The sequence below is a fragment of the Epinephelus fuscoguttatus genome, linkage group LG13 (genome assembly GCF_011397635.1).
Source record: "Epinephelus fuscoguttatus linkage group LG13, E.fuscoguttatus.final_Chr_v1".
NCBI classification, from domain to species: domain Eukaryota; kingdom Metazoa; phylum Chordata; class Actinopteri; order Perciformes; family Serranidae; genus Epinephelus; species Epinephelus fuscoguttatus.
Genome location: NC_064764.1, coordinates 20,379,731 through 20,403,249, shown reverse-complemented (window position 1 = coordinate 20,403,249; position 23,519 = coordinate 20,379,731). Strand labels below are relative to the sequence as shown.

General features: G+C 39.0%; 1 protein-coding gene across 1 annotated transcript; it reads left to right on the top strand.

Annotated features, from left to right (window-relative positions):
• Window positions 1-266: 266 nt before the first annotated feature.
• LOC125899604 (activin receptor type-1C) lies at window positions 267-21,717 on the top strand. Its single transcript, XM_049594029.1, has 9 exons — window positions 267-541; window positions 7,483-7,713; window positions 13,960-14,202; window positions 14,304-14,534; window positions 14,636-14,803; window positions 15,147-15,303; window positions 16,134-16,258; window positions 16,488-16,618; window positions 18,140-21,717. Exons 1-9 carry the CDS (start codon window positions 472-474, stop codon window positions 18,263-18,265), a joined length of 1,482 nt encoding a protein of 493 aa, XP_049449986.1. The 5' UTR covers window positions 267-471; the 3' UTR covers window positions 18,266-21,717.
• The last annotated feature ends 1,802 nt before the right edge of the window (window positions 21,718-23,519 follow it).

The window sequence follows — 23,519 nt, the reverse complement described above, 5'->3', positions numbered from 1 at the left end:
GTGTTGGTGATGTGTGATGATTTTTTTACTTTGTATTTTTTATAGTGTCCTTATATAAATTCAGGATTACATTAACATATTCAGTGTGATTTGCTTGACCTGGTTTCCTTTCCCAGTAAGGATTCACACACCTCCGTGCATTGAAGAAATGTCTGTGTTCAGCATGCAGACAGGAGGTGGTGTTTCACTGGACCTGCAGCAGTTAAATGGATGTGCAACACACTTTCTCTCTGGCTCTCATTCACATGTCTTTATCAGAGGTCTGCAGCGCTAATCCTCTTAAATTCCAGTCAACAGAGGCGGAGCAAACCTCTCACTGCGTTTTACAGTTTCCTCCCCGCGATTTACTGTGGCGATTTGTGCGCGGTTGCATGGCCGACGGACTTTACCGCAATGAATAATGTTGTGTTTTTCTGTAGAGTAGCTGTGTACACGGTACGTTAAGGAGACGGAGCAGATGCGGCTCTTGCCATGATTCGTCCCGGGAAGCAGAGCTTTCAAGCGGCGTTGATCTTTCTGTCTGTCGCCCAGCTGACTGCAGGTACAGTAGCTGACAGATCCTCACTTACACAGTTTGCATTACGTTAATCACATGCATGCATTCATTCAGTAAAGTACATTATTTCAAGGTTTTATGGGAGTTATTAAAGTGATTTTCAGATAAATTGTTGTCTAACTAGGATAAATAATTAAGCTGACTTTAAAAATCGCCCATATTGTGTCCTCAGAAAGCTGTTATGTCTCCAACCACTATGAATTAAGTTTATTTAACTTTGAAGACACCATTTTTATACCTGTAAATGTTCAATCAAAACACACCTATGTAATTAAAAAAAATACAAAAAATACATATAATTTATTTTTATTAGGCTCAATTTCTGCTGTTATAAAAGTGTGAATGCAAAAAACAGGTATTTAAATAAAATAAAGAGCTCCTATAAGCAACTTGTTTTTCCAGTCACATGTAACTGAACACCTAACTTTATATAGACTATGTGTTTTGTCCCAAATAGCTTTAAATAGAAATTAAAACACAGAGTGCTTGGGCAAAATAGTTTGGCAGACCTGTGATTTAAGCGAAACATTCAGGCTGTCAGTTTTATGCTTCAGATTTATTAGTTTAATACACCAGGATTGTTTCATTTGCACGTCTTATTGAGATCTGGATAGTCTTTTTTGGAAACTCTTACCTGTTTGTGTATCAAAAATGAAAGTTGTTTTATAATAGAACAACAATTTGTTTGACTAAATTCATTCAAGTGACAAACGAAGAAAAAATATTAATCATTCTCAGGTTTCAATTTCATAAGTGTGAGGATTTGCAGCCTTTTCTTGTCATATATGATAGTTAAGTGAATATTTTTTGGCGTTTGAGCTGGGCAATTTGAAGCAGGATGTGATTTGCATGTTTCATAATTTCCTTATTCTTTATAGTCTGGACGATTAATGATAATAATAATGAAAATAATCATTAGTTGCCACCCAAATTGATACACTCACATTTACCTCCTCCCACTCACGTGCCATACCTGACTCTTACCTACTGCTGTCTGTGTTTGTCCTGGTGTGTGTCCTGATAAATGGGTGTGTGACTGAACACTTGTCTGTCTTATATAGTTAAAGACAGCAATGGCTGCAGTGTGCGGACCTTTTCCCTTTGTTGTTGGCTACTAATTGCCCAGGCTTAGACCAGGACATAAACATTAACTTGAGAAAAGTGGAACATGTGCATGTTTGACAGGAAGGTGTTTTGGAGCTGTTCCAATAGGCCAGCAGGGAGGTGGGTTAATAGTGGAAGAGATAAATGTTTCGCAGGCTCTGTCAGTCACCTGGCATTTCTTGTTTTCTTCACAGTCAATAATAGAAGCCCACGTGTGCATTTTATTTTGTTAAATGTAATTGAACACACAAATTCAGCAAATCAGCAGAGTGTTTTTCTCTCTAAGATGCCCCAACTTCAGGTAACAGGCTGCATAATGTAGATCCATTAAAAATACAGAGCTCAAATGAAGGTTGCTGCACTCTGTCTCTCTATATAATAGCTTTATTTGCAATATGAAGCTCGAGTGGCACTTTATATAACAATCAATTCATGCTGAGGATCTCTGTGATTAAAGGTTCTTCAAGTACAATCCTCTCAGCACTATAGTCCTGTATTTCTATTCATGATCGTCTATATAATTATTTGAGCCAAAGAGGTGTAGAAATACCATCAGCTGTACAGTAGTGAGTAAAGGTAATAGAAACAAAACACTATATTTATATGGACTGGTCAGTAAGATGTAAAAATAACATGACAGACCCACAAACAGCACACATATGGAGTCACATTAAGGCACTGTAATGGATGCAAATGAATATAGATGCCCAGACCTATATATGTATATACATAACATACACCTACACACAGCTCACCCACAACCAAACACTACACTACATACATACATACATACATAAATGCTTTGTTTGTTACAGCTCAGATACTTTGTTAAAATATGCAGTTCAAAATGTTTTAATCCATAATCAATATGAAGTCGCCTATCACACCAGATGTCTTATTTATGGAAAATATTTCAGTAGATCTGATGTGACTTAAGATCTATGAAGTGATGTAAATGACAGGTAAGATGTGGAGCAGTAAACAGACTAAAACACTGTCTTAATTTTATTTTTCATCATGAAATTAATTTGATATATTGTGTTGAAAAAGGCAGTCATTATACTTTTTGCTGGAGTTTTGTTCCTGCATTTTTTAAGCAAACGATATTTGATTTTTGGTGATTGTTATGTTTTAGGAGCACAGCATTGTTTTGAGCAATTTTTTTCAGTATTTTTTGTTTTACAAATTCAGTCCAGTTTTGGTTTTCAAACCAAACCAGTCATTTTCTTGCTAATAACAATAAACACTGGGGAAAAATTGTAATATATTACGTCCCTGCAAGATATACAGGATCCAAGACACCATTCAACACATTAAACTCACCAGTGCTCAGTCAGTCAGTCAGTCAGTCATCTGCTTAAAAACAGCTTTAAAAAAGATCAGCCTTGTTATGTCTGATTTACAGAGAGTAGATTCAAACTTAAATAATCATTGTCCTTGAGAAAGTTGTTGCCAAGCAACTCCCAGGTGTTATTTTAGAGACATTTTTGTCATATTCCTGTCAGGAACTGAACTCCTGATCTCTTTTGTTGGCGGCTGATTTTTTCAAGATGCCTGTCTTACTACTGGAGGATCCTTTAAAAAGTACCTTAAAATATGAGGTTGTATATTCACTATTTTTCTAAGTGTCAATAAATTAAAATACCAAAAGTCATGATGACTTTATCCTGCTGAAATACACAATGCACTGCTAAGCTGGGTGACATGTTCCTTCATTACAGTAAACACTGTTCTTTATCTTAAATCAATCATACAACATCTTGGTGCTGAAAATAGTTGCTGATATAATCTGTGGCTGAAAATAGTCCCCAAGAATGCACTGTTTATTCCTTTATGAGTCACATCAATTTATAAATGAAAGCTATATGTATCTGCCCCATTTGTAAACAATTACATATATTTTGTAGGTATGAGTGCACTTAGAGTGCCTTAAGGTAAAGGAAGAATTCATTATTATTCTCTCCACATATAGTACTTAGTATAAAGTGAAACAAATTGCATTCAGTTCTCCAGGGAAATATGGAAGTCAGATGATATTGAGAGATGGACTAACACATTGCTCATATTTTTTTGTTTTTTTTGTTTTTTTCATTGGATTTGTCAATTTTAAGAAAAACGTAGCACAATGCCAGCCTTTTCTTTTGAAATATTAATCACTCATCTTTGTTGACACCGGCTGGGTATTTCAGGGGCAACCTTTAAATGTTTTTCTTCATTTCAGTTCAATATGAAAATAGCGGTGCGCCTCAGGGATCAATCCTTGGTCCCCCTCTGTTCTCTTTTTATAACATTAGCCTTGTTTCAAGCTTTTTTTTAATAACTGCCACATGGATGACACATAGCTGTATCTTATGTCCTTAACAATATGTCCTTCTTACTGAGTTGTCTAGCAACTCTGAAGAACTAGGAATCTTCAGATCTCATTTGAAATCAAAGGATACATAAAAAAGATAAATCTTATTACTGATTGAATTGGACAACAAACATGTTAATTCTAACCCCAGTAACAAAAGAAAAAGTCACTTGTGTTCATAGCATGAACCTTGACCTTGACATCATCATCTTGATCAAATTCTTTCAGTTGTGAAATGTGTATTTAGTTTAATGTTTTTTCTTATCAAGGTCTGGAAAATATTTAATAATGTGGGGGTTTTTTCTCTTGGGAAGAAAATCCTCACACAGTTCATAGATAACTCTGATTATGCCTTTTCAACACTGATTGTCTGTAGTGTTCAGAAATAGTACGAGGTTTAGCAGAAATATTTCCCAAGTTCAGGGTTTGCTGTTTTGGAGTTGCCTCCTTAAAAACCTAAAAGGAGCTGTAAGACATTCAGAGCATCTGAATCTGTGTGAGGGATTGTCTGTACACAACTGTCAGCAGAGAAGTGGCTGAGCCAGCGGCTAGCAGTTAATGGTGCTCACAGCACAAACAATTAACAGTGTGAACATAGGTAACAACGGCAATAGTGTTGACAGAGCTGACGGTGTTAACCTGGGGGGAATAGGAGGTTTGGTATTGCACTTTCATGGTGACCATGCCCTGCTATAATGGGTCTGAATGGCATTACCCAACCCAATCGGTAGAATAAATGTGAGTATTTAACATTTCTGCAAACCACCAAAACATTACATTTGTTTATTATTTTGTATTGGATACGCTGAAACTTGACGTATCTCAACAACACTGCGGTGAAGGTGTGATTAGGTTTAAGCACAAAAACCACTTGGTTATGATTGGTTTAAAACCCCAATGTTTGGTTGCTCAAACACCGCTGAAAAACACAGCAATGTGTCAGTTTAAAACACCGGGCTTGGTGCTACAAATAGTGCCACAGGGTGCTGCTAAAAGCACCCAGATTCAGTGCCACAGCACTGGTGAAAACGCGACCAACAGTGGCTAAAACACATTTTATGTTGTTGTTTGTTGGTTTCGAACAGTGGTCCGCAGCTTGGGAGGTGTCTTGCCTAGGTGACACGCCATCCACCATCCCCTCCCAGTGTAAACAGCTTATATATTATATCATCATAGGAATGTTTATATGGTACATACGAAATGTGCAAATGTAACATCTTTGTGGCTTGCAGAAATGTACATTGCGAACATTTTCTCCCAGCAAGTGGTGTCTAGTACTAAGGCTGGTATTAGCTAGCCAGTGGAATGCACAGTTTTCTTCCCAAGCGCGTGTCGGGTCAGACAAAACACTTTTGGGAAAAAAATAACACCAGTGGAATTCATACGCAGGGACTCACATGCACTATTATGCACATGCGTCCAGGGCTGAAAAATTGGCTACAAAAACATTTGGTCTCAACGGCTAATTTTCCTGTTTATGAAAACTGTACGGGGGTGAATTTTTACATAACTTACCCATTTAAATATGTCCAAATATGGTCACTTCAGGTCACTTCTGGCCTCAAACATCCAAGATGGTGACAGCCAAAATGGCAAACTCATGGCTTAAAAATGGGAGTCCACAAACCAGTAGATAATGGTGGCTATTATTTCATTATTAATTTACTACCATAATTATTGCTACTCACAATGACTTGTTGAGTATTGGTCAGATGGGCTTCACACTACACACAGCATCAATTTAAAATACAATCATGTCAGAGTAATGCATGGAGGTTTACAGTGGGCCAGAAAGAGTCCCTCTCAAAACGTGTAAGGGATGCCCTGTATCCAGATTTTATAGTTTCATGTCAGCCAGAGAGTTCTTTACCACATATATTACCTGAAGCAATCCTCACATTTGTTCATACATAACAAATACAGGTGATGTGAAACTGACAGGAATTCCTTGGTATAAAGAAGCAGCATACTCCTCCTCCTGACAGTAATATCTTTAGGGAATCATTTTGTTGCTACATGGCTGAGCTGGCACGCAGACCACTAACTGCACACAGGACATAAAATTCACTGTCCACCCTTTTCATAAAAATGTACATTTGCTTGTCCTGTTAATTGGTACACCTGTACAAAGTAATGCAATCTGGCTCTCTTTAACCAGCAGGTTCTCCACAAGGCCAAATCTAAATTAGACTGCACAAACCACCCTCTTCAATTGGAGTTTGAAACTCTTCCCTCAGGCTGCTTTTACAAGCTGATACATTTTAAAGTTTTGTTGAAACTGGCAGAGAAGGTATGATTTTACTTTATCTTTGTTTTGCGGTTTGTAGTGGGTGTTGTTGTTGTGCTGGACTGCATTATATTAAAAGGTATCTGTAATATTTTGCCCACACCATTTTCATGGAACATCATGAAAGTGAAATTCATATCAGAGCTGTTGTATTGGATTGCATTAGATTGAGTGTATATAAACCGACAAATAACAATCAAACTTAAGGTTTTTGTTTCCAGAACAAACTAAACACACAAAGAGGTTACTTAAAGGTCAAGGATGTAGAATTTGGTGTTTTATGTATTGGCAGACATGGTATATAATATTCATATTATGCTTTTATTAGTTTATAATCACCTAAAAATAAAAATCACTGTGTTTTCGGAACTTTGTAACCAACTTATATCTACATACATGGGTCCTCTCCTATGGAGCCCGCCATTTTGTTTCTACAGTAACCCAGAATGGACAAAACAATGACTGGCTCTATATAGGGCCATTCATGTTTTCGTGTCAGCCACTGTAGTGTTTCTACACGCTTGGAAAATGGTATTAATTTCAGTTGTGCAACCTTATCACTAGATCCCACTAAATCCTACACACTGGACCTTTAATATGGTCTGTGGTCAAAATTTTAAAAATACCTCAAAATGTTAAAAGAATTACTGTCAGTGAAGTTTATGATAAATATGTTTACAATTTTATAATGTTATTTATACCTGGACACTGTGGAGACATTTACTTACCTTATTTTGCAAAGTGCAGTTATAAATTTGAGTTCCTCCATATATTACAAATTGTTTAATTGAATGACGTATGATATTCTTACGGTTTATTTTCAGGTTTTTCCAGTGAGCAGGCAGTGTAAGCTTGCTTATCAATCACCCACAGTCTTATCAAACAAAGCATGACAGCAGCTCCAAGAGGAACACAAGATTATCTGGGTGTTAAACTAAGAGGCATTACGTTGGTTCTTCCACCTCCAGACCTTTAAGAGCATGGGCCTGCTTACATAACAGGAGCATCCTGCTTCTAAAGAGTTAAAGACCACTTGCCATGGCTGTCTGGAAATTAAACTGTTTGTCTAGGGTCCTTTTCCCCCCTCAGTGATTTCACAAATCAATCCTTTAAGAGTTGTCTAGAAGTGTCTGTGGAGAAAAGAGTTATCCAACCATCTTGAATGATGTTAATATGTTTCAGGTCTGAGGTGCGTGTGTCAGCTTTGCGCCAACCACACCTGTGAGACGACCGCAGACGGCGCCTGCTGGAACTCTGTGATGCTGATTGACGGGAAGGAGGAGACGGTCAAGTCCTGCCTGTCGCCCTCTGAGATGAAGGGCCAGGTCTTCTGCTACAGCTCCCGAAATGTCTCCAAGAGGAACTGCTGCTTCACTGACTTCTGTAACAATGAGACTCTGCATCTTCACCCAGGTACAACCAAAGTGATGCGTTCAGACACAGATGCACAGACAATGTGACATTGCTCAGTAGTTACAGTATTCATTCGACAGCAACAACACTCAAATCAGTGTGGGATTTCCCACTCATTCTGGCCCCGGCTAGACGAGGTGGATGCTGATCCTACTAGATCCTGTGACATAACAAATCTGGCAGAGGCAAAAGGACGGCGGTTAGCGATCCTCCCCCTCCCTCCACTGATTTATAAATAAATACTCTGTCAGGCATCTAGTCCTACAGCAAGTTAAAAGCCTCTCATGGGTGTGCTGGATGGAAGTTGGCCTTTAAGCAGAGGGGATTACTTACACCTGTGGATAGACAACTTAGTGGAAAACACTGGGAGGTCAAAAATACAGTAAGCATCAGGGTTCATCGTGGTTTTACTGTGTTACGCTGCCGCAATACATACACTCATGTTTAATGTATTGTTTTTTACTGTTTATTTGTAAAATTCAAAATCAATCCCCAACATATTAAACACTGTATAGGCCTGTGTAACTTGGATCATTCATAAAGAATATAAATCAGATTTGTTAAAGCTGCATTAATTAGTTTTATTTGGCAAGTTTGGGGTATAACCTCATACTGAGCTAAATACACACTGACAGAAGTCCAATAGTCACTCACCTCGCAGCTACAGTATGTCGTTGGTTTCTCCTGAGAAAAATATCTCTCTTTGAGTGGCTAAATGCTCCAGTACATCCACCAGTTAGTCTCTGACTTTGTTTGTGTGCTGTTTTGGTGAACAGGAGGTCATGTGCATTGTTTTTATTGCTGAAAACCGCAGCCTGCAGCCGTTAGATAAGGAATTTCGGGAACGGTTAAACCAAAATCATCAATAAAGTTGCCAGCCGTAAAACCAAAACAACAAGCTGAAAAATGTGAATAGGCACCCATGAGCTTAGGAGAACTGCAGAGTGATAATTATCTGTGCACCACAAGCAATAACCTTTACACAATATACATAATCATTTGACTCATGAAAGTATTGATCAGTGCAGCTTTAAAGGTGTTTTATGTTGTGCTTTCAAGTGGAAGTGAGTGTAAAAGCAAAGCCCAGATTATAATAATAATATCTAATAATCTTTATTTATAAAGCGCTTTTCAAAACAGTTACAAAATGCTTTACATGTCAATAATTAAAACAGACAAAACAACTTTTTTAAAAAAACTGATAAAAATGCTTTAGTGTATAAAAACTGAGGAAATTAAAACAGTTTAAATGAACTTAAACTTAAGTAAAATTCAGGAAAGGCTCTCCGATAAAATTAGGTTTTAAGAAGGGACTTATAAGAGATCACTGACTAGGCCGACCTCAGGCTTCTTCAGAGCCTCGGGGCCCTCTGTTCCCTTTAGTTTTCAGCCGGGCCTCTGGAACAGACAAAAGATCTCTGCCCAAGGACCTCAGAGTACGTCCTGGCGTGTGTGGCACTAAGAGGTCGGAGACATAGCTGGGAGAGAGTCCATGAAGAGCCTTAAAAGTAATCAGTAAAATCTTAAAATCTATTCTAAAACATAGTGGGAGCCAGCGTAAAGAGGCTAAAATTAAAGTGATGTGTCTCTTGGTTCTGGTTAAAAGCCTGGCAGCTGAATTCAGTACATTCTAGAGTCCATGGATTGATTTTTGATTCACTCCTGTTCGGTGTTTTCGGTGCTGTGTCTCTCTGATGACTGCTGCTTATAGTCTGGCACTTTGTTGCTACCTTTTTATAAAGCCCTGAGCTCACCTGAGCGCTGCCGGGATACACACCTATAAATGTCCCAAACTCAGAAAATAAGAAAAAAAAAACAGATGTAGAAGGAATGATGATTGTATGTTAAGCTTTAAAACATCATTATTACATTAATATTTACTTAAGTGTGTGCATTTGATTGCTCATGAATACACCTTCCTGGCCAATTATTTTCATTGTCGATTAATATACTATTTATTTTCCCTCAGTTAATTTATTAAGCTTCATATGAATTATCAGAAAAGAGTGAAATTGTCTCTTTATCCCACAGGCTGAGGTTAGGTCTTTAGATGCCTTGTTTTGTTCAAGCAACAGTCCAAAACCCAAAGATATTTAGTTTATAATCATACATCATATGGGATGAATATTAATTTTGGATGATGAACTGATTATCAAAACTGTTGCCGATTAATTATCTGTTGATCAGCTAGTCGATGAATCACTGTTTCAGCTCTACTTTGCAGACAAACTTTTAAAGATACATTTTTTGGGTGATTTTGCCTTCAGTGACAGTACAGCAAACTCATTATACTAAAGGGAAACACCATTGTATTTTGTGGCTATATTCAAGAGCAGAACGGACTAAATTTCTCTGTCTTGCATTTTTAAACTTTTGACAATATTTACTCTTGGTCACAGTGTGACATAAACATTAGACTGTTCTTAATTTTTTAACATAACAATGAAAGAAAAACCTCAGAAAACTAAATGTTAGGTGGCACTGTCAGGCAGCAGTCCGACTCAACTGTAGAGGTGATCCAGGGCGATTTAAAGTGTAAAGTGCTGCGGACTGTTGATGAGCTGGGTCAGGGCAGCACCCCGAGGCTGTGATGGTGTCGACTGTGAATGAGGATACCAGAATCAATCTGTTCCACTGCTCTGCTAAATATCAGCATGTGAGCTCATCCAGAGTGGTGTTTATTGTCTTTACACAAAGACTTTATGTTTGTTAGTGCTCCTGCTGTGACTCCTGTACAGGAGAGGAAGTAGTAGATGGGAAGAATGCATTTGCAGTTATAAATTTTAAGTTATAGGCAGGGGTTAGTGGTTTTGTGTAGCTGTAATTTCAGTTTAGTCTATTGTCCTTCAACACCTTATTCCTCAATTCCAAATTTCCAAACACTTGCTTAGATCAGGGGTCATAAAACATATGGCCCACGGTCCAGAACTAGCCCACTAGAGTCCAATCTGGCCCACTGGATGACTTTGCACAATTAATGTGAAGGCTAAAGCCCAGCTCTGACCAAAGATTCGCGACAAGATGGAACTGTTTCAGAATGTTGCAGAGAAAAGTTGCAGCGGCGTGTAGTGGCCAGTCTAAGCTTGACTCAAGCCAGCTGATGATGTCACCTGCATCTCAGTTGGTGAAATCGCCGACAGCTGGTTTTAGAACGTAAAGCGTGTAACCTGTTTCTACAGCCAGTCATCCCCGCCGATCCCTTTGTTTCTGTCCTCACGGTGTGCCGGTGTCAGGCGGTTGGTCACTGCTGCTGCTCACTGTATGTGTTTATGCTCCTCCACACATACACACATTCTCATTGACTGATTAATTGGCACTGGTTATTCCTATTATTGTGGTGTATTCATTATAAATCGAGTCCATCTGATGCTGGTTTTGTTTATGTTTTTCGCCATTCCATCACTACCACAAATCCCACTGTAGCCAGTGTCTCACTATCACTATCCTCATTCATATTTTAAGAAGATACAAATTATATTCAGCCACAAAATAAGCCTGGAAAACTGGAACTCAGAGCAGAAGTACAGGGAGTTGTTGCATTTGAGATGATACACTGTCTCATGTTGTTACACTGGTGTGAACTGGCAGGTTTTTAGAACGTTGCAGACCAGCACTTTGCAAGTAGTTGCCTGCGTTAACTCAAGAAACAGGTGCCGGTTTTCAGTGCAAGTTAAACAGTAAATGGCTTTCCTGGGGTGCCCACTAGCTCACCTGTGAGAGCAGGCATCCCATGTGTAAAGGCTGTGTCCTTGCCACAGTGGCCACGGGTTCACTTCCAACCCATAGCACTTTGCTGCATGTCATTCCCTCTCCTCTTCCTCTTTCCTTCAAAATGCTGCTTCAGAGGCTTTTCTCCTGATAAGAACAGTTCTTTTAAAAAACAATGAATACTTACTGTGGTCATATTTAAAGATATTGATCACTGAAATGGTTTGTAAGGCAGAGGTAACTTAACCTGTCTCCTCAATGGCTTCCCCTTTAGTTTGGTGATGCCAGCATTAATACACAGGAGTGGAAATCAGTGACCAGACTGACTGAATGTGAAAAAATGAGACATTACTGAAGCTACACTTATTTTTCTGAGGGCAACTCAGGCTGTTCATCATCACTTTCCTGAATGAATTAACTTTTTCAGGATGTAGATCTACGCAGTAAAAGAAAGGGTGTTGTTATTTATAGGTGCTTATGCAATGGTTTTACTGGTCTGGTCCACTTGACATCAAACTGGGCTGCATGTGGCCCATGACCTACAATAAGTTTGACACCCCTGCCTTAGATCTTGTGTCAGACAGTTTAAAAAGAGAAGTGACTACTGAGATTACCTCCTTGACCCACACAGTCACCTAAGATCCAACAAACAGTCACAGTTTGTAGAGGGTCTTTTGCCACTGGGCCAGAGGAGAGTAAAGTCTTGTTTTGCACCATGTCTGTGGAGCTCCAGTTGGACACGTTGCAGGATATGTATTTAGGTAAAAGGCTAAAGATGTCTTAGGAAACTGTGGTTTAGTTCATGACGTGTTGCTTTGCACATTGGGCCATTTGCAGATGTTGCATATTTGAGGGACGCCTAGTGAGGACATTTCATGCTTTGGGGATTTGGGAAGATGAAAAGGCTGAAGAAACATGGATTAGTTTTGGGTTTCTCAAGTCTGTATTGTTTATGTGAAAGAGTTATGAGTTCCTGTTATATGAGGTCACAGCAGTCTAAGTCGGCCAAATAACGTTGGTACCATCCAAAGTTAATTTTAGTACAAAACTCCCCATACCTATAATTTAATACTAAAGAGTTAAATTATAGATCTGGGGAAACTGAAAGGTTTTTGTGTGCTACAATGCTGTTACAGTGTTCTCTGTGCATTATGTTGTCAGCATGTGTTTAAATCTCATATTATCACAGCACCCACCAGCTCTGCTATTATTGTTTGTGTCCAGGTCTCCTCTGTCCACCCACAGACACAATGAAGGTCAGAGATAGAAAAGCCGGGTTACATTGGTTTTTTTTTCCAAACCCACAGTTTATTCCCATAGTACACCTGTTGTTGACCAGCCACTTATTTTAAATGAAAAAGCTTGTTGTTAGAATTTATAAAAAGCATTTTAAGTTTTACTTTTTGGAGTTTTAATGGCTGTAAAAGCTTCTGCCTCTGTCTCCTTATTGCTTTTGATTAATGACATTTATGGGCGGTGATGAAATTTTCTGGTGCTCTGGAAAAATGTATTTTTTGGCAGACAGAACTTTGCATCTGCCAAATACAGAATTTTTATCTCTGTAAATTTTAAGACTGTCAACAGGGGTGATGGTTTAATTTTGCTGAGCTTGAGTTAAGGTCAGAGAAGTGTTTCTCTGAAATGTAGAACATCGGCATATCACAGCAGTAGTTAAACATCACTGACAGGCTGGGCCCCTGAAAATGTCCAGTGAATGGGCCCTCCCCAGATCTACTTTAGACGGTGAAGCAGATATTGTTTTAGTGGACGAGAGCAGAACAGTAAAATGAGGCCAGCAGAGAATACTGGCAACGGTAACAGTGGTTGGTGTTGGCATTCAGAGTTAAAATATTTTAACTTCTTGCTGTCCTCTGCAATGGAATTTACAACTGGGTGTTACATAGCTCTCTCACACAAGGTGAAAACACAGATGGGCGCATTTGATATGCATTAACCCTCCTGCCATTCCATTTGACTGTGTTTCTTGTGCCGTTCAGAAGTTGTTTATTGTCCGTCTGCCGTCTACTGTCTGCCTAAATCCATGGGAGCGCAGCAATTGTTTTTCCAACAGTTGCATACAAAAAAAAGAATAAACTCATACCATTTATTTATTTCTTTATATCTATTTTTTTGATCCTGAAACAGTCAACATTTTACTAAAGCAACAATTATTGCAGTGTTTCTTTTACTTGTTTTATTAAGTAAAAGCGCATACTTAAATTAAAAATAATATTTGATTGTCATTGCTGATATTTAGGATGAACATGATTATTGCTGGCTGTCATGGGCCCCTCCAAAGTTGCTGGGCCCGTAATGGGTGGCCCTGGCCCCTAGTTCACCTATAATATCTCATGCACTGTAATGTACACAACACACAATAATCAATTATGACCACTAGAGGGTGCAACAATAATAGTGAGCTCAATGATTTATAACATAGTACACATTCTCTCTCACTCTATAGAGTCTTTGTCTCAAGAGTTCAATTTGAGGGAACAAACATGTGCTAACATTGAGTGTGTGTTTGTGTTATCACAGAGAGGCCTTTGGAAGAACCCGGCTGGAGCAGGCTGCAGCTCGCCGTGGTGATCCTGGTGCCCTCCTGCTTGTTGTGTGTGGGGATCCTGCTGGGTGTGTTTATTGTGCAGGGCCACCGCTGTGCCTACAGTAGAGCCCACAAGCAGGACCCAGAGGAGCCTCTGGATGACCAGATGCTGATGTCACCTGACAAATGTCTCAAAGACCTCATCTATGACATGAGCACCTCAGGCTCTGGATCAGGTAAGAGAGACGCCGTCAGCCGATTTAACCGATATGATCAACAAGTAAAATGGAATAGCTACACATGAATGTCAGCTTACCATCTTGCTGGCATCTTGCAGGTCTGCCACTGCTGGTCCAGCGGACTATAGCTCGAACTATCGTTCTGCAGGAGACCATTGGGAAAGGCCGATTTGGGGAGGTGTGGCGGGGCAAGTGGCGAGGAGAGGATGTGGCAGTAAAGATCTTCTCCTCCAGGGATGAGAGGTCATGGTTTCGTGAAGCAGAGATTTATCAGACAATCATGCTCAGACACGAGAACATCTTGGGCTTCATTGCGGCTGACAACAAAGGTATCACATTCAGAAATACTATCCAGAGTGAATCAAGTTCACATCACAGTTATGACATAAATGTGCCAACATGTGACAGGAATATTTGCTGTGTGCTGCAGATAATGGCTCATGGACTCAGCTCTGGTTGGTGTCAGAGTACCATGAACACGGCTCCCTGTACGACTACCTGAACAGGTACACAGTCTCTTTGGAAGGGATGATCGTCCTGGCTCTGTCCATAGCCAGTGGGCTGGCACATCTGCACATGGAAATCATTGGGACACAGGGTAAGGCTGCATTAAGTAAATGAAGAGCCTGAATTCTTTGGCATTAACCTCATACTGTGGGATTCAAAAAATTAAACGTGGACCCCTTTAACTTGAATTCTTTAAGACATATTTCAATTTTTCTTCGGTTATTGTATAGGCATGTGAGAATAATACGTTTTCTTTACAAGTTAAATGTAACATAGGGTGAGTAACTGATACACTAGTGATCATTTGGGGAGTTAAGTATTCCTTTAATCCTGCAAGATTGTCCTGATTTTAACACATCACTGTAAAGATGAAAAGTATTTGTTATATATATATATGAAGTTTAAAACCTTATTTGTGGCCTTCTTGGTTCTAGGGAAACCTGCCATCGCTCACAGAGACCTAAAATCTAAAAATGTCCTGGTGAAGAAGAATGGCACGGCAGTCATCGCAGATTTAGGTTTGGCCGTGAAACACGACTCCAGCACCAACGCCATCGACATACCATCCAACCACAGAGTGGGGACCAAAAGGTTGGACTGACCTTATGACACACAATTAACTCACACAAAACAGTCATAAATGAAACTGAAATGCCTTTAAACCTGGTCAAATTCAATTAATGTGCTAGATTTTTCATGGAGTTTTTACTGTCAGCCTCTGAATTTAAAGGTTTTTGGTGGAAACTAGTCATAGCCTCCCAACACAGAGTGAGCCAGCCCACTGTTTTATGCAAGAAAAGCAGAATCCAAAATCAAAAACTCAGTAGGTTTCCACTGTGTCATGCACATTTAGTCCCACTGCTGTTTGTTAACAGTTAGCTGGGTGGGTGTGTACACAGTGCAGTAATGATATAATGAGTGTTCTTGGAGGTCTGTTGGGAAAAATGCTAGACAAAAGTCACGAAACCTCAAGTTAGTTTGTATTAGACAGCAAACAGGACTGATGCAGGTGTGATACAACCTACAACATGTCATATATGAACATGTGTGTTTATCTATAGACCAAACTTAAACCCTGTATGTGTAGGATTAAATTCCTAGACTTTGGCGACTCCCAGTGGTACTATGAAAAGCTCACAAGATTCAAATTGTAAAGTACCCTGGAGCTAAACAGCATAAATCACCAGTGAGTGCTGTCAGTTTTGTTTTTATAGATGATGTATTTGTTTGTCAGGTTCCCGGAAGCATAATGTTTAAACCTCTTTTCACTGACAGTGACGAACTGAGCTTGTTTTTCCTGTATTTTTTATTTTCAATTCAGACAACACGGGACAACAAACCCCCCACACAAATTGCTTACGGAAAGAACTACTAGGCTTTTTTTTTATTTCATTAGGTCTTAATCATTTTGTCCTCTGCAGGTACATGGCCCCAGAAATCCTGGACGAGACGATCAATATGAACAACTTTGAGTCATTCAAGAGGGCGGATATCTACTCGCTGGGCCTGGTGTTCTGGGAACTGGCCCGAAGATGCTCTGTCAGGGGTACTTTAAACAACACACACAGTTATACAGTCAGTGAACACACTATGGCACTAATATCACATGCATGACACCTCTAATGAGACTGTAATTGTGCCAATAACAGTCAGTGCATATGTGTCATGTCAATTTGTTCGTTGCACAGAATTAAGTCACTGTACGTCATCAGACTGTGTGTTATTTATGTGGGTGAGGAAAAGTATGATAAACAAAATATCCACCTTTATCACAGGACTACATGAAGATTTCCAGCTGCCTTATTACGACCTGGTGCCTTCTGATCCGACCATAGAGGACATGAGGAAGGTGGTGTGTGAGCAGAAACTCAGACCCAACGTTCCCAACCAGTGGCAGAGCTGTGAGGTGAGACGAGATAATGTATCTGATGTATCATCATGTAAGATAGTTATGACTGACACCATGATACTAGTGATACTAACTCTGATACACTCATCACAAGTGTGTGTATGGAGCTGTAAAAGTCAGATGCAAAACAAAAATAGACCTTACATGCCATTTGCTTAGAGGAGAAATATGGTTTATTACACCACAAGTACTTTTGGCAGCAGAGGTGTTCAGTGAATGTATTAACAAACTAAACCGGATACACATGAATCATCATTTTCACTGACTGAATAAGTCCCTTTAAAGGAATACTTCACTTATAAAATGAACATTTGTATATCAGTTACTCACCCTGTGTTAAGCTGTGGACAAAGATTCCAAAAATGGAAAAAAAAATCTTTATAAAATTGGAGTTGAAGTTTAACAATAGCAGAACGATATCAGAACATCTGCTTACAAATTTATACAAATCACGCATTTGAATGTGCATTTGAATTCTGCTCGGTGTAATGCATGAGCTGAACTCAAACCACAGGTGCATTACTCATATACAGAAGTCTTTTAAATAGTAAGGTTGTAGCAAAAATGCATATGTTTGGGAAGTACTGAGCATATGACTGTATAAATGAGACTTGGATTATACTGCAGGAGCTGTGTGGCCTCATGCCAAATGCGCACGTGTGGATGTACCCAAATTGGCCCAGGATAATATGCCCATTTTGGTACCCAGGTAGCCTTAGCATAAGCCATGTGGGGCCACTTGGGTAAACCCCATGTGAGCAATTGGGATAGGCCCATCATGGGACCCATGGACAGTCTCATATAGAGCCCATTTTTCAGCTCAGTTACAACCCATATGGGCTGCACAACCAAATGTTGACTGCTGACTTAAGTTCATCAATAATTTTCTCCATTTTTAGATTTTTTTGTCCCCGTGGAGGAATGCAAGAAAAACAAAGTTTTCTTTACAAATTCAAGAGAATGCTGGGAAATTAACTGATAAACAAATGGACATTTTGTGGCTGAGGTACTCCTTTAAGAATTGGAACTCCTCTCACCAGTCAGTAATGTTGTGTGATCAGCTCAGTTGTCCAGCATGTTATTTCTTGAAAAAAAAAAAAAAAAAAAAAGGCTTAATGGAAGACTGCAAAAGCTTAACACACAATAAATTTGTTGCAGATCGGTGATCCCTGAGCTTTTAAGATTGTTAACAGTGTCAGCCAAGTTTGTGCTGAACTTACAGGAAACAGACTGAACATACTACTGAACTGAAACGCCTGTGAACTGTTTTGAGATGTGTTAGTTTAGAAAGAAATGAACTACAGGTGCCTGGTGGCTTAGTGGGTAGACCAGGTGTCCCATGTACGAAGGCAATGTCCTGTGACCCCCAATGACCCCAGATTTTGTCTTTTCTGATAACTACCAATGGGGGATTCAAAGAACATATACCTGAAGCTCATGATGTTTATGTTAGAGTTATGGTTAGGTAATAAAGTGACATTTCATATAAACAAACCTGTCTCCTTGTTGATACCCCAGGCTCTGCGTGTGATGGGCAAACTGATGAGAGAGTGCTGGTACGCCAACCCTGCCGCTCGACTCACCGCTCTGCGGGTCAAGAAAACTGTGTCTCAGCTGTCCGTCATCAAAGACGTCAAAGATTAGTTTGATTTGTTGCACTGCAGATCAGCGCTGGTGCTGGCACTGGTGCAACACGATGGACTGAGAGATGCTGGGAGCTAACTGGGAGAAACTGTTCTCTCTAACGGCCTGAGGCTGCCCTCTGCAGGATGCAGCCACACTGTTCACCCTCAGAGAGCAACTTCAGGTTGTTGTTGGTGCCAAAGTATTGTAGGGGGTGTCTGTGGCTGCTTTGCACATAGGCACCTAATAAAAAAAAGAACCAAACAGCTGGTAGGAAGAGCCATATGAAATAAGACAATGTATAATGTATATACAGATTATTTTGCTACCTCAGACATTTAAGTGCCCAAAGCTTGAAGTTGCACATTGTGATGTTTTTGTGCCATATCTTGTAGCAAACACAGTATTGCTGGGTAGTTAGTGTGCTTACTGACAATCACAAAAGGATACTGAAAAAAATGGTTCTGGCTGCTTTTACATGGCACACTTACAGACTGTCCCTGATAATCTGAATTTATAAGCGTTAAAAGTGCTTTTGAATAGTGATTACAGAGCTATTGTAGATTAATGGTTTGTTGAAAGCTCAGTGGAAAGGTTACTGTACCACTGACAGGTACAAACTGTACATCCTTTAGCTGAATATATCCAAGTGGGTTGTCACCGTGATTTAGTGCTGACCAATGACAGCTGGTCCGCTGGTTCTGTTGGTCCAAATACATTGACACCTACTGAATGGATCAGAATGACATTTGGTACAAACATTCCTGCTCCTCAGAGGATGAACCCTCATAACTCTAAAGATCCCCTGACTTCAAAGTGACAGTTCACCACAAAATCAAAAACACGTATTTCCCCTCTTACCTGTAGTGCTGTTTATCAGTCTAAAATGTTTTGGTATGAGTTGCAGAGTGTTGGAGGTATCAGTCGTAGACATGTCTGCCTGCTTTCGAATAAAATGGAACTAGATGGCAGTCGGCTTGTGGTGCTCAAAGTGACAAAAAAAAAAATTAAAAAACCCAAACTCAACAGCAATGTCTCTTTCCAGAAATCATGACCCAGTTACTCAAGATGATCTACAGACCTTGTTGTGAGCAGATTAGGAACTAGTTTCTTTCTTCCAAGGGAAACGTGCATCTACTCGAGCTTGTGTGACAGTGTGAGATGTAACCATTAATGGCATCCTCCTCTGATGTGCTTTGACATAGCTCAGTGGTGCTAGGCGAGCTAGCACTGGATGCACTCTTCCTTCTGCACGGTGATACTGTCGATGTTTGAAGTTTGTTAGAAAGACAATAGTTCCTACATGAAACTGCTCACAACAAGGTCTATGGATTGTCTTGAGTAACCAGGGGTCCCTTATAAATTTCCCGTCTCCAAAATGTTCATAAGCATGGGTCAAATTTTCTCCCATCAAGTTTCTTTTTTGTATATCACAACTTTTGCATGGGAAGTTGCATACGCCTCTTTCAGGCCTCAGTTCGTGCATATGCAATGTTTACAAATGAGACCCCTGGTCATGGTTTACCGCAAAGAGACATTGCTGTTGAGTTTTTCAAATGTGTTGTTTTGTCGCTTTGAACACCACAAACTGTGCCATCTGTGCCATCTAGCTCCATTATACTTGAGAGAAGGTACACATCTCTACGGCTGATACCTCCAACACTCGGCAACTCACACCAAAACAATCTAGACTGATAAACAGCACTACGGTAAGAGGAAAAATGTGTATTCTTGATTTTAGGGTGAATTGGCCCTTTAAGTTTAACTGAGGCTGAGCTGACACTGATAAGAGTTTAGCCTGACAAACCAAGTCTTTCCCCCCCTTTTCAATTAAGTTAAAAACTCTACCTTTTCTTTAACGCCACCCTCAGGCCAAACCCTAAACATTGAGACCAACTAGTTATAAGAATTACATTTAAATTATAAAGTTGTCTCCTCATATTTTAACAGCCTCATGAGATCAGTAGAGTAGCTACAGACTTTTCTTTGTCTCATCCTTTACATAAAGAGAAGTACAGCTATAAGCTCCTGCTATAAATTTTGCACATGTAAAGCTTCAGTTGCTGAAAAGAGCTGCTCTCTGACAGGTGAATGGAAGTTTGTTGAAAAACAAAAGCTCATTCATGAATGTGAAAAGTTACATTTTATATTTCTGGAATATATTTATTCACACTGGAAGCATGTTATTCAAATTATAATATTTTAGCTGCCCTAATGCACAAGTCCAAACTTCAGTATTGTAAACATTGGCTCATCAGTATTTTTTTTAACGGGGGAGTCTAACAGTTACGTACAGTATATGTTAGAAAACACTCCATTTTACACGCTCAATGCTGTTTTATATGGGGTTTCCCAATGTGCCAGATGATTTGACAAAGCAAAACTCAGATCAGATCTTCGTGAAGATCTTGATAAAGCCAATTAAAAAAAATAAAACAAGACAAATTGTCATTGGTAGTACTTACAGAGCACAGTCAGGGTGATGAGTGCACATATGATTACCAATGCCACTGTGTGATGAGGCCTGTAAAGCCTTGTCATAACAGGATTAGGGAAAGTGCACACAAGTACACCATGTGCAAAGGTGTGCCTGTGTGTGCACGTGTGTGTGTGTGTTTCATATCATGTGAAGTGATCCTGTATTTAAAGCTGTGAATCTGGTTAATCATTGTAGTGCTGTGGAGAAACTCTATCTGTGTTTCCCCTCCATCATAGCTTTCAGTTCCAGGTACATACGTCCATGTAGCTGCTCAGTGTTGACTCATATACGATGATAAGTGTTCTCCTGTTATGATGGTGTCATGATTACTGGTTGATATGTAGCATCAGCTGTGTTGCCTCTTATAAATAAGCTATGTACAGTAGCCTGTTGCTTGTCTCTTGACAAATATCAGTTTATGTACACGTCTTCATTATCGTCTTTCTCTGAAATGATTAGTCGACTTCAATCATGGAATCACTCGACGTCGCAGAACGCAGATATGAAGTATTAAAAATGCAGTATTAAAGTGTCCAGCTCTGCCTGCACCCATTGAAAATACTTGTAATATAAATTTGTTTTTTTTATCTAATGTTGGATGCTGAACTGAGCTTATATTTTGTCTATTGTGTCATATCTGCTTCTCTGAGAATCAGACAGGCGACACGACTCATAGTTGAGCATATAAAAGACTTATCAGTCATTCCAAAGAGGAGTGACCACCATGTGCAATTTCTGACTGGTGTCTTTTTTTATATATCTTGTATATGAAATTGCTAAATATAAACTAATGTGATGCAGCTTTCATGAAATGAGACCTGCTTTTTTGATTTTCAAACCATCCAGTTATTTAGATGAATACTTTTGATTCATGTGAAACTGTTTTGTGTTGATGCTCAGATTTCATGCCACTGCATTGTATCTTTTCTCTTGCACTATTTATTCTATATAGAAATACGTGATATCAGTGGGTCAATAAACTGTTTTTCATGGAGTTAATGGCTTTGTTTTCATGATATATATACATATATATATATATGTCTCACATTGCAGTTATGATTTTGAAAGCTCTGATTGTGCAGAGCTGTGCACATTACTGCACCAAGGACAGAATTTCCCAGAGCAACTTATCTGAAACAGGTCCTTTTTATCTTCCTCATCACTCTTTTATCTGAACTGACGTGACTCATCTGCGCTTTCTGTTCTACTGCTCTATTTGTATACACCGTTTATGATGAGTCCGTTAGACAGAGGAAATAAAAATGTAACTCTGAGGCCATCAGCACTACACAGATGAGTCAACACCGCAACACTGTGCTCGAGTTGCTTTAACGGATTTTTACTGTGTTGTCTGTCACAGTGTAACCCACAAAGGGTTTATGGGACACTTAAAAAAGAGTGCGCAAAATGTCACAAAATTATTTTAGCTTTTATTTTAACTACTTAAAAGATGGACTCACATTTCTTCATATGAAAGGGTAACTTCTGTATTTTTCAACCTGGACTCTATTTTCACATTTCACATTTTTGTGTCTAAGTGACTAATGGGAACAACAATTTTTCTAATTGGCCTAGCATTGAGCAAAACAGGCTGCAGTGTAAACACTTGTGGTATTTTTATGTAAACAAAACAAATACAAATTACACAACAACACTAGAACATATAAACCACTGACATGAACATATGGTAGTAAAAGGAAGGAAAAAACAAACAAATCAACAACAAAAACAAGCAACCGAAAACAGCTAATTAATGATGTCATAATCATCCTTCTTCTAAACTTGGCCTTAATCTATTCCATCTTTTTTCATACTCGACTAACTGCCCCTGCCTTATAGCAATAATGCCTTTGAACATAAAGAATTTTTTTTTTTTTTTTTAAAAAAAAAAAAAGGAAAGAAAATGGGAATGTTAACCGCTGTTTTCCTCTTGATTCAAAAATAAATCTCTCTACTAATGATATAATAGTATTTAAAATGCTGGGACAACCATTTCTTCATTCACAGAGCATTATTGCTTGAGGACACATGGTCAAAAAAATCGAACTTGATGCAAGCAATCTTTTGATAGTTGTACCAAAAGTTGCCATGTGAGGACAGAACCAAAATAAATGCAACATATCTTCAGTTTCAGATTTGCAGCAACAACAGTTTCCATACTCCATACCCCAACCACAAAGCATTTTTCTCATCTGCAGTATTTTGTATAGAATTTTTAACTGAAAATATTGTGAATTGGAATCTATAACAGCTTTATACATTAGATCAGATACCTGTCTCCATGGCAATGGGATATCAAATATTCCCTCCCAGTGCAACTGAAACTTTTCTGGCTTGTTGTTTAAACCACATGCTCTCAAAAGAAAGATGTGTACAAAGAAGCATTGCTCTTTTCTCTTTTAAGCCACTTGTGACATGTTTGCACCATCAATTTCCGTCCACTTAAAGTTCTTGTTATTGCCACTGACACACTCGTATTGTATTTGACAACATAATGGAAATGATCCCTGCAGAGAAAGACCTTTTTGTTAAAGATTAGGATCCTGTTTGTTTAATCAGGCACAACCTTGAAACCTCTATCACCAAACCCACCAGACTCCATTTAAATAAACAGTAATTTTATCATTTTAAAACACACTTCATCAAAGTCAACAGAAACAAAACAGTACTCACAAACACCATCTTGGTTAGTCTTTTTACTGTTCTAATAATCACCAGCTCTCGTTTGGTTGAAGTAAACCCTTAATTCACCCAGTTAGATGTGAAAATATTCTGGCTCTAAACAAGCTAAAATTT

Excerpts from the sequence above, each read along its gene's own strand:
- LOC125899604 (XM_049594029.1), top strand. The coding sequence starts at position 472 with ATGATTCGTCCCGGGAAGCAGAGCTTTCAAGCGGCGTTGATCTTTCTG. Across the intron at positions 14,804-15,146 it reads GGAAATCATTGGGACACAGG|GGAAACCTGCCATCGCTCAC; the intron begins GTAAGGCTGCAT and ends TCTTGGTTCTAG. Across the intron at positions 15,304-16,133 it reads CACAGAGTGGGGACCAAAAG|GTACATGGCCCCAGAAATCC; the intron begins GTTGGACTGACC and ends TGTCCTCTGCAG.